Source organism: Aptenodytes patagonicus, chromosome 5 (assembly GCF_965638725.1).
Source record: "Aptenodytes patagonicus chromosome 5, bAptPat1.pri.cur, whole genome shotgun sequence".
Classification (NCBI taxonomy): domain Eukaryota; kingdom Metazoa; phylum Chordata; class Aves; order Sphenisciformes; family Spheniscidae; genus Aptenodytes; species Aptenodytes patagonicus.
Window position 1 is genome coordinate 11,406,742 of NC_134953.1, and position 12,087 is coordinate 11,418,828.

The 12,087-nt window shown below is 45.2% G+C and overlaps 1 protein-coding gene across 1 annotated transcript in view; it reads right to left on the bottom strand.

Moving 5' to 3' along the window:
• Positions 1-1,418: 1,418 nt before the first annotated feature.
• ALOX5 (arachidonate 5-lipoxygenase) overlaps positions 1,419-12,087 on the bottom strand; it is a 35,593-nt gene continuing 24,924 nt past the window's right edge. Inside the window, exons 11-14 of the mRNA XM_076338660.1 lie at positions 9,241-9,362; positions 6,843-6,943; positions 4,047-4,217; positions 1,419-2,787 (exon numbers count right to left, since the gene is read on the bottom strand). Of these exons, the coding sequence (XP_076194775.1) occupies positions 2,608-2,787; positions 4,047-4,217; positions 6,843-6,943; positions 9,241-9,362 (574 nt within the window). The 3' untranslated portion in view covers positions 1,419-2,607. The remainder of the gene's footprint in view (positions 2,788-4,046; positions 4,218-6,842; positions 6,944-9,240; positions 9,363-12,087) is intronic.

The following is a 12,087-nucleotide window of genomic DNA, read 5'->3' on the forward strand; positions in this document are numbered from 1 at the left end:
CAGCCAGAGCGCCCTCTCCTGTGACCAAACACCAGGAGGAAGGGCTGAGATGGCAGAGCCTCCCGAGTTACTGCCAGGACTTTCTGAAGGGGACGTCTCCCAGTTCAATCTTCCAGCCAACTGAGAATCACTGCAATTGGAAAAGACAGCAAGGAAGCCGAGTTGGAAGAGACAGGCTAAATTCCCTTGGATTAGCCAGCAGCAACAGCCATCCAGCTAAGACACATGCCATTGGCTGTCAAACCCCGTTAGACATGGGACGATGCACATCTAACAGTAATATCTATCACAAAGCTGAGTGCATGACCCACTTCAGAGAGAGCTGATCCTTTCATTTCCACCTAGGAGCGATCCTGTGAGCGGACACTGTACCTTAGTAGCATGACTTAGGGGATACCTCTGTGCAAGTCATAGCTAAAGATGTAGGGGAGGAACCCATGGCCCATGCACAGGAAGGTGACTTTCTGGGGGACGGTGACCGGCTGAAAAGGGAGCAGGGAGTGGCACAGCACCATGTGTACCCAGACCCCCTGGAAGAGTAAGCACTTCACTGTTTGCATGCATTTGCTTCCTTTCTGGTGCCAGTGTTACTTTTAACCTCCTCACCTCTTTCCACAGCCTCTCCTGCAGTTGAATCAGACTGCTAATATCGACCTTCAAAGCTGCACAGTCCATTCCCCAAACCTCCCATCAACCCTACTTGTATCCCGGGTCCACAGGCTAGAGCAGAGGGAACAGATGCAAGAAAACCGCCATCAGCCTCTCTTCCCATATTTCGTTTTCTAGACAGATACTTGACTATGCAGATCATTATCATATGAAAGCTGAGGCAAGAGGACATTCACTGTAACCCAGGGGAAGAACAAGAGTTAGGGCTGGCATGTTGGATATATTGCATCAGCTTGTTGCATTTTTTGCCTTTTGCATTCAAGTTGTGCCGCCTTTTTTTTTTTTTTTTTTTTTTTTTTACAGCTTACTTGTTACAGTTTCTGATCCCCTGGTCCTATTCCAGTGTCGCTACACAATTGCATGCCTCAGCTCCTATAGTCATCACTTCTCATGGGTTGCAGTAAAAAGAAGATGTGCAAGTCTTAAATGTATTTCCTCAATAACAGGAAGCGGTCTTACCTTCCACATTTTTACTGAAACTCTTTAGCTGGGGGGAGAAAAGGGAATCAGTCTGCTGTAAAGGGTCTAAAATCAGTTGTGCTTCCACGTCTGTGTTTCACATGAAACAGAAAAGACATATATTTTAGTAGTACCCTTTTCCAAATCACACATGAATGATAGAAATAACTACATTTCTCAAAGTGGAGGAGCTTCATGTCTCTACACAGCATGTTGTGCTTATTCCTACAAGGTTTTCGAGACACACAGCATTAGATATTGAGTTATGAAATAAAAACTATATGTTCTTGTTCAGTTTTGTTTTATTGGCACAAGAAGCTTTCTCATCTATCGAGAAAACACACCGCAGGCTGACAAAACTAGTACAAGGAACAAATTCTAGGAAACATAAACCGTAATTGTTATTAACAAAACTACTACTCTTAAATCTCCCAAATCTCATTTTTGCTTTCATTATCTCAATGACTCTCTCAACTTTAACCAAAGCTCAAGTACTTGAACCTAATCACCTCTAAACAAAACAGACAAAACTCAGTTGTTTCTAACTAAGGTGGAACATGCCAGTTATGCTTAATTGGCCAAAGCTGAAGATTCCCCTTAGAAGCTGTCGATTAACCCTTCTCCACAATTTTTATCATTATACAAAGTAGCCTCTTCATCCCCCACAAAACAGAAGAAACTATACACAAAACCCAGCAGCCTCAGCAATGAAACAGAAATCAATCATAAGCACTGCTAGGTCTGTGCTCATTGCCATTGTGCTAACCAACACATTTGTCCGTACATATGAATGACATCAAACTCTGCTGGCAGAGGATAAAACAAACCTTACTAGTTTTATGTAGAAAATATATAGGTTTACGTAGGTACAAAATTTTCATCTCCTATGAATCAGGCTATCTCATTTCACATGAACTCAGTAAGAAAGTGATAAAAAACCATCAGCTATGTTAAGAAAATGTCCTGCTTCCACCTTCATCCTGATTAGGACATTCACAGCTGTACTGAAAATATTTAACATTTGTTTTAATCAGATTAAAAACAGTGCATAAACTTTAAAGATTATATTTTTATATGTCACCAGTGTCACCTATTAAAAATAGGAAGGATTTTAAAGATGTGACTTGCTTATTGCTCGTGATACCATTTTCATTGAACAAAGTAAGTGAATCTGTGATTATATTGTTTTGACCAGGAGAGGGAAAGCTAACAGAAACATGGATATTGATTCTAAGATTAATTAAAAAATCTTGGAAAAATAAACTTGTAACAAAGTTGACCTAGAGGGTTGTCAACTAGACTTCATCTGCAAGATCAATCATAATCAAATTTGTTTTGAAAGTCCAAATAGACTATGGGTCAGCTCTGATAGAGAGGGCGGGCTTCTTATTTTATCCATTTCTTGAAAATTCATTGAAAAGAAGCGTATGTAAAAGCATCATTAGCTTTACATGCCTCCAAACTCTCCGGGGTATCTGCTCAAACAGCAACACTGTTGGGAATGCGATCTGGGGAAAGGTAGTAGTAAGGAAGCTTTTTGTTCTTGTTGCGCTCGGTGATGGCGTTGACGATCTCATCCAGGTTCTTGCGGAATTTTGCCATAGCCTCTTTCACCGGCTTCTCCACGAAGTGTTCGTCTGGGTACATGCCCAGAAACAGCTAATTGAAAAACACCAAAAAATCATGCTTTGAGAAAGCAAAGGCTATTCTGTTTCAACATTATGTCATCCAGTAGAACAAGACCCAGAGCCTCACAAATGCTACTATTAAAATAGTACTATCAATATTTAAGCTAGCCTACATCGGCACTGCCAATGAAAGATGCTGTCCCATCCTCCCTCCACCGCTAGGTGCTTCTTTTCATCCCTACATCTTTCTGTAGTGCTGGTTCTGGTGTCTATGGGGCACCTCCTCCACCTGCAGGGAGCTCATCCACTGAAAAATAAGCACTTTTTTTCAGGCTAGTGGTCAGCCAGATCAGCTTCCCAAGCCAGATCTCTGTAGAGCCACTCAAACGTTTGTGCTGCTGAAGAAAAGGACAGCATGGGAAGGGAATGCACAGCCAGGGATGAAAAAGGAAGACGACTGCTTCTTTCAGTGACAGTGGAAGTTTCTGTTGACTTAAAACTGTCCTTCAAAGTTCAACCTGACAGTTGCTTTAGTCAGCTTGGACTCTAAGGGTGCCCTGAATACCGCATTGCCAATATGCATACTGGCATATTACCTGCTTTAGGTAACTATTTCCCATGATACTACCCATACTACTGGCTTCTCAGCTGAAACATGCTTACTTCTTAAAGAGAAACTTCAGAAGTACCCTCTGTCCATCATCTTCCATTTAAGGATTTCAAACCACATCCTCCAGACACAGCCCTTGGGTGAGACAACCAAGTACCTACAACCTCATTTTACATGAGGGAAATGGCTATAGACCATACTTGCAAAGCGTTCTGTAGGCTCGTTTTGTTTGCACTCCACACCAGCCAGGCACAAGCCACAACTGTAGTGCATGTGGCACTGGGGCAGATTTTCCAAAGGGACAGGACATGGGGACACAGCGATGCTGTAGCTTCTCCACCAGCACTGCTGGGACAAGGAGCGGAGAAAACCCTTGTGCCTCTGCAGCCCTCTTCCTCCCACACCAGCATCCTTAGTCAGCGATGCCATACTTGAGCTTAGGAACCTTCATCTTGGCTGAAACACAGCCTCAGAGTAAAAATACGACTTCTCGCTCAGAGCTGGTTTGCATCTGGTGGAACAAGGGCAAACCCACACCACGGATACATCTCCACAGAAAGGCAAACATGGTCCAGTCAAGCACAGAGCAGCACTACAATCTCATGAGTCCATGTGGTCTTGCCATGGCCCTCATGATTCCACCTACATCTCCACCACGTAGAGAAGAGCGGTTGACTTACTTCATTGTCCTGGAACTGGCTCAAGGCCCAGACAGCTCCAAGATGCCAACAAGAACGTCCCCTGTCTGGCAGACTCTCCACAATTTGCTCGATGGTGACTGTCCCCTTCTCTGTCGGAGGAGGGCGGCGCATTGTTGGTGGGGCATTGGGAATCCAGGAACACCAGTCATACTGCACAACAAAGCGAGACAGCACAGTGAAAAGCTACCGTGGCTGGTATTTAGGAACACTGCAAAGAAAATCAGGAGTCTTGACACCAGAGACTTTGCTTCTATAATATGAGCCTCTCAGAAAGAGAAGGACTAAAGAACAGAGGCATGCTCTAGAGAAGGACTGAAGGAGACAAGGAAGCCCCTACCGTCTTTCTCAGGATCTCACAAGGGAGAGAGTTGGGTTGCCTTAATGGGAGTAGTTATTCTGCCAACCACAGGCATGTGCCATACAGCCCAGATTCACCAGCCAGGCTAAGGACTTATCTATTTTATTAAACAAAGACCTCTTCTGATAATCTGAGGCGACCTCTGATAAAAAACCTGTAATTGATAAAATATCCTCTTCTCCAGTTGCGCTTTTCTGCAAAATTTGCTCTAAGAACATGCCCACAGTACTGTGGTCAGGCAGTAAGAGAGGCAAGGGATGCTGGTGCACCATGGAATATGGCACGTGGGTGTGGCCATGGTGAGTGCCAGACTGGGAACCCAGAATCACTTCTGGCCTGCTTCAATGTTGTGGGATGTTGATGTCTCATTTTGCCTCAGATATGACCCCGAGTTTTGCCACCACCTGAGATGCTGCACTCTTTTCCAAGCACTTTTTCATTACCTTCATACATATCCCCTGCCATGCCTGAGGGAAAGTCCCATTTCAGCTGTGTGCCACGCTTACACTGTGCTCAATCTGTTCTTTCCAGTGCATAGCCATATCCTCCTACCCTCTACCCACTCTCTCTGCCATTTTTTCCCATGGCTGAAGACCCTTTTGCTGATGGGCTGAATATCTTCTGCATGCCAAATTCCCCCTCTCATTCTCTGAAGGCTCTCTGCTAAACCCTGATAGCCTGGGCAATATTAAGAGATGGTTTCTTAGTGGTACTTAGACAGGATTTCCTGAGGGGGAGGTTGGGAGATGTCTCAATCACTTGTAATGACCAGTTAGAAATGAATAGTCGCAGAGGTCTCTGGGCATGGATGTGGCACAGGAATAGTGTGGGTTCATTTGACACCTGGCTCTAGACCTGCTCCAGGCCTCCTGAGCTGCAGGGGTGGACAGGAAGGTCAACACGGACAGGGATGTGGGATGTACTTGGGAATAATTACCATAGGAAAGATGGTCTCCCTGCTTATCTGTGAGATCATTCATGCCTGAAGCCAGAACATGTGCCAAAAAAAAAGCTCACAGAATCACAGAATATCTCAAGTTAGAAGGGACCCATAAGGAACATCGAGTCCAACTCCCTGCTCCTCGCAGGACTACCTAAAACTAAACCATATGACTAAGAGCATTGTCCAGACGCTCCTTGAATTTTGACAGGCTTGGCACCATGACTACTTCCCTGGGGAGCCTGTTCCAGTGACCGATCACCCACTTGGTGAAGAAGCTCTGTGCAATACAGCCTGACAAAGAGATTTGCTTCTGGCTATGAAGTCTGGTTTCCAAAATGCCTTGATGTTGGAAGAAACAGCATTTGAAAGGCAGGCTGTTACTATAGTTTCAGGGTAGATATGTGTCAGTAAAGGCAGGCAGGGGTAACACAGGCTATCAGTATGTGACACATTAAACATCATAGAGGAAGCTCCAAGTTGCCAGTTGGCTCGCAAACTCAAGAAATGAGCAGCAATGCCCTTTCCATGTTTTGGGAATATTAAGCACATTGCTGCTTTTGAAAACTTGACCATACATGACCAAAGCCTAGATCCTCATAGATGTACTGCTTCAAATTTCTATGTATGTCAGTGGGAGTTAAGTACCTAGATATCACGAAGGATCTGGACTCCTGTCCCACTGACTTCAATGAGACTTTACTTCGTAGAGGCTTGTCTGTGCTGCTGCAGAAAGTAGAAGTGGAGGTCCTGGAGATGTGCAAGGCAGCTTTCAACTAGTTAACTCAGGACCCTTGGTAAATGCTCCATTAGGCCAGCTAGATCGCTGCACTGCTGGGACTGAGCTATTGGAAATAGCCATCTGCACCAACTCAGACAGATGAGCGCAGTCACAGCACTGAACTGCGCTGCACGTGTTCCCTAAGCCACATCTGAAAATGGGATGTATGCTGCATCGGCACAGGCACACTGCCAAATTAGCGCAGCTTACAACAGCAACCCCCGGGAGCACAGCAAATGCAAAGCAAAGCCACTTAGCATAACTCACTGCATTTCATTGCAGAATGTGCCACAGACTACCAGCACATATCCTGGCAGTTCAGGTGGTGTCTGGAAGGCATGGTAGCTAGACTGTGCACCTGAACCCTTCAGCATTTCCGAAAGGGGTCTTAGCAACCCATTTAAATGCTTAAAAAAATTGTTCCCCATAATGAAATTATTAAAACTAAAATATACAAGCTAGAACCCCTAAATTTCAGCTTTGGTACCTATTTAGGACTCAAAATACCTTTCTCAGCTTCCAAAACAATTCAATTTCCACAGGCTTCACGGGGATTTGCAGATGGCCCTGCAGTTATTTTGACCAGAAAGAGTAATGTAATGTCTGTACATCTACTAAAATACATTTCTTAGACCTTGCCCTGGCAGATGCATCTCCCAGCCCAGAAAGTAGAAGAGTCTTCCCAGAAATTCCTACCTGACCAAAATTCACAGCTGCATGCTGGGCCGATGTGGTGAATATTATCACTGTGAGATATTCTGCTAGCTTCTCTCGTGTCCTGATCATCTTAGGAAACCCTAAACAAGGGAGAAGAAAAGCTTAAGTAACCCAGCTATGAAGTAACCCAGTTACCCAGTAGTAATCAGCTACTCAAAAGGCATGAGTTAGAGGGCTGTGCAGCAGTCACTGAAGACCAGGGCACTCTCTTTCTGAATCTTGCTGCGTGGTCTAACAGGAGTTACTCAAGCTCTCTGTATCTTGACTGTCCAGCCGTAAAAACAGAGTGATCCTGCCTTACCTCATACAGGCTTGTGAGGCATCACCACTGTTTGCAAAGTATGTGGCGTTTCTTAAGGGAAAGGCAAAGTATAATTACATCTTTAAAAAATACTGTATCCCTGTCCTCTCACCCTACCTACCCTGCAGCAAGGAACCCAGCGAGTCCACAGGGCAGGGGCCTCAGATACTCCCTTTTTCTTCAGTCTGCAGTGCAAGCAGGGAAGGTTCATGCCAAGGAGCAAATGACCATGTGCTTGTATTTATAAAGGTCTGAGGCTCAGCGATCAAGTGTACTGTGAGAAAGAGTGCAGGGAGAGCTTATTTGCTGAAACGGGAAGTGAGGAAACGAGAACTTCTGAAAGAGAAACAACAGAACGAGGAACAGAAATAGTTGCACGAAGCTGTCTTTGAAAGGGAATAACCAAACAGTGCAATATAAAGAAAGAAGGGAATAGTCAGGAACTAGGGAAATATTTTGCTACCAAAGCACGCCCAAGCCTGTATCTCTCCTATCCCAACTACATCACAGTCCTGTGCTGTACTCCCTGTCCCAGCCCAATGTGACCACAGGTCCCAGGATACCTAAAGACCTGTCAGCACCCTGGGGCGAGCTGCCCAGGCTCAGGCTGCCTGTGCCAGCTGCTTCCATCTCCACCACCAACCTGATGCAGATGTGAACTCAGCCTGAGAGGGGGAAGAGGCACATGGTAGCTCTGGCCAGCCACCAAGCCCAAAAAGGAGAGGATGCACCATCCCCTCCTGTGTCCTGCTATCCTAAGCACACTGTGCTCATCTTTAAAGGGGCTTCGCATGCTCCCAGTCAGAGCAGCCCTCCCAGGGCAGGAAGGGCAACTGGAGGGGGAGCCCCGGGTGCAACAGCCTCCCCCATTTATCCTCCTTCTATTCTTTACAGACCCAGCCAAGTCCCCCTGCTCTCTGCCCCAGCCCTTGGAGTGGCAGCAGTGCAGACAGGGATGCTGCAGGTCTGGCAGGTTTCCCACCTGTAGTGGCAGTCCTGCCACCAGTGGTGCTTGTAGCGTCCCACCCCAGCTGTAGCCCTGGAAAGGCTCAGTACTTGTCCCGTATCAAGTTGCTTAGGTCAAACATGAAGTTCCTACTAGGAGGCCATTTCTAAGCTTTTCCTAAGAGACAACTAGACAAACAAAACCGATAGCAACTAGGTGTCCCCCAATCCTTTGCTTGTCCAGGCAGGTAGAGCCCAGGAGGCTGTTATACACCAGCGCATACTGGTAATGAGTGGAAACATCACAGTTTTGCCTGGAGGTCTCACACACAACCATGTGTGCATGCAATGCCAAAGCCATCTGCCCCAGGTCACTGGCTGACAGGTGTTTCCAGATGTAAATCAGTCAGGACAGTATGAAGAATCCCCACCCACCTGTATAAATTCCTGAAAACCTGCTTGGACAAAATGTGAGTGGAAGAAAAAAACATGTTTAGGAAAAGGCAGGAGAGTGTTACCTCAGGTGGGAGAATAGAGCTGTGTTATGGGTGAGAGCTCCCACAGCCAAGTAATGGTTTGCAAGAAATGAGAGGCAGTGAAAGGAGACAGAGCAAAGGAAAATATTCCTTGGAAAGAAGTATGAGTATCTTCTCTTGAAGAGAGAAGAACAGCTCAACGATGACACCGATGCTGAACAAATGCAAAGTGCAGCAAGATACCCCTGGGGAGGTTCTTATTTGTTCTTATTCGGTGCAAGGTTTGGAGGAGAGGATTCAAGGGGGTCTCGCTGCTCCCTGTCATTTCTATCAGTCTGCCTGGTGGTTCCAACAGCACATACAGACAGCCCCTCCCCTCATGCTTAAAGCATGAGCAGACAAGATCAAAGGACCGATCCCCAGTGTACAGAGAGATTACACACGTTGCCCAAGCTCATAGTGAGAACCTGTGGCAAAGGAAGGAGCTGTCTCCTGAGGGAGGGAGGGCCTGATCCAGGGTCTCACCCATAAAACTGAGCGTCTTTAGGCCAAGAAAGGAGAGCGTCCCCAACAGCTCAAGGCATGCTGTGCATGCAGCACTGCTGTCAGCAGGGACTTGACAAGCTGCAGACCTGGCTGGGCCATCATACCTTACCTGAGGCCTTCGTGCCCCTCATCCCATAGACGTAAATGTCTTTGATGAAGGCCTGGAGCTCCACATCCTCACACACCACCTCGTCGCTCTCATAGTAGATGTGAATCACATCCTCTGCAAAACTGCAGACACAGGAACAAATGAACAAGACAAAACGAAAAGGAGAAAGCAAGCCTCCCATTCCCTGAAGACCTTCTATTGACCTTGCAGAGGAGGCAGATGCTGCACGAGGAAAGAGAGAAGGGCAAGAGCAGGTCTCAACACCCTCCCACCTCCTTCCCACAAGCAGTGAGAAGGCACAGAGGCAACTTTGATTCATTTCTGACTGCAGCATCACTTCCTCCCCCAACAAAAAGATGCTGGACCACACTGCATCCCCTGAACAGTCCTGTGCACTTTATTCTCTTATTTGAGGCTTTGCTCCTGCCCAGACCTCTGTCCTCACATCTACATCCTTTTCTTCACTTAATACAGACTCCCTCTGGCATATCCACATGGCTCCCACACTGGGAATAGGGGTTCCCAAACTGTGATACCAGCACCATCCCCTGTATGTGGGACACTCCAAAGCGGCTCCTGAATACCATCCAAATAGTTGATCCCCTCCTACCACACATCCTTTTCACAAAACCCAAGTGGTACACTCCAAAGCAGGGGTGGCCCAGGAAACTTCTCTTGGGGAGAAGAGGTCTAGACCTTTTTCCTACACGTACTGCATACAGTAGACATCTCCTCCCTGTTCAGTTCCTCTTCTCAAAATATACAGGCTTCCCAGGCTAATTCACCTCCGAAAGAAAGGCTCGTAAAGCACTAAGATAACAGAAATAGTTTTGAAAGCAGTGAAAATAGGAAAGCCTGATTTCCTGCAGATTTGCATCTCATGACCGAATGACTGGTTAACTGAGCTATGCTGAGATACTCTGTTAGCTCTGCCGAACATTTTGACATTAAATCTCTCTTGCTAAATATTTTGACAACGTATAGGGTGGAACATTTGACTGTGGAAGCTGACTGATGGGATTAAGAATTGTTATCCAATACAGATTTATCCCCTAATAAGCTATAAATTTATTGCAATTTGGAGACCTTTACAAATCTGTCAATGTGGTTTCTATTGCCAACCAAATCAAGAGTTGTTATTAAGGTAGACAAACAACTGCATAAACACCAAGAGTTTAAGTAATTTTGGCTTCCAGAGGAAGCCAAAGGAAAAGAAAAATCCTGCAACATGCAGCAATAAAGATGTTCTGCATGAGCTCTGCCTCCATCACCTGGCACCTGTGCCAAACGCACACAGAAAGTAATCCCTCTCTTACACAACGGCAGTATTTTAGACGGCCTTCCATGCAAATATAGCTTAGTATATGAAGTGTGGATGAGGCCTTTTGGGTTGGAATATTTTGGGTTGGAATATCTACCTGCAGTTAGATCGGAAATAAAAAGCTGACTATTAGAGAAGGGGTTTAAAAATTTGCCGTGTGACCCTCAGTGTTTCTATAGGGACACCCTTATCAGCTTTCTTAAGTCTAGGCCATCTACCACATGCAAAGCAATGCTGGGGATAGAAGTTATTTCATCAAAAGAGTGGAGACTGACACCCCTGCAGAGTGTAGGAGATCCATGGTGACTAGATACATGCATGACCGTGGGTTCGTGGGTCTGGATATCATGCACTCAGAAGGGTACTGCCCACACCATTTATAAACCAAATTATTCACTTATGAAAAATCTTGCAGCCAAGTCTGAGGCAGTGTAACATCTTCCTCCAGCTAGGTTAACACCCATGAACAGTCAAACTACACTGAGTTGACTAAGTGCTATCTGGTATTTGAAAAGGCATACCTCAATCAGCAAATAAAACACAGGAAAGAGAAGAGGGACAAAAACCGGACTACATAAAATAACAACCACAGAAAAGTTATAACTTCCTTTTCAATCAGATGGGCACTAACAATTGCAGGAAATACTGCAAGATAACCCCTTGCCAAAACACAGAGAAAACACAGGAGACAAAGATGTACCCAACACTTTAAACATTATGCTTGCATTATAAACCCCCTACTTTGTGTACACAAAAGATCTGATTTTTAATGAACATACAAGCTTTTCAAAAGCCATGTGACCAGACACAGCTGCATATTTAGCAAGCAACTTATGCCATGCAAAAAATACGTTGTTCCTTAAACAAAATGCCACTGTAGAATAAACCCCACATGAATCATTCCATTGTGAGGCAGTGTTTCATATCTGAAAAGAAGCCATGTTTGTATGGTAGAGCAGCCTCGCAGTACCTCTCCTGACTCAGAATTGCTGCCCTTACTGACAAAACTTGGGCCTTGCAATTTTAAGCCATTTTTAAAAAGGTTTTGCTCAAATCAATTAATGCCTAACCTATTTGGTTTTTTAACACAACTCTGTCATGCAAGCCAAGCTTACATTTCCACTCCACAAGAACCTTGACGAGCTCACGTGGCTATCTCGGAGAGCTGGGTTCTCTCTTGGTTTGTGCATAGCTAAAAAAAAAAGCTAATTACATTCCCTTCACAGGGCTAAATTCCAACACACTAAACTGTGAAATCCTATAGAAGAGTATATACTTATAAAGGGGCCTCTGAAACACAGAATGCAAGAAAACAGGGCTGAAAAGAGCAGGAATTAACAGCCTTTCAAGGGTGAGTGCTTGCTTAACTACATGTTTTTCCTCAGATGAGATATGCTGGATGGAAAAGTCTCCACGTGAATAAATAGTCCAGGTGCTGTTCACAAGGCTGTGATGAAGAGTAAAGTGAGCAGAGAGAAAATGAAGTCGTGTCTCTGTGACAGTGACTTTATTAGCCATTTCTAGAA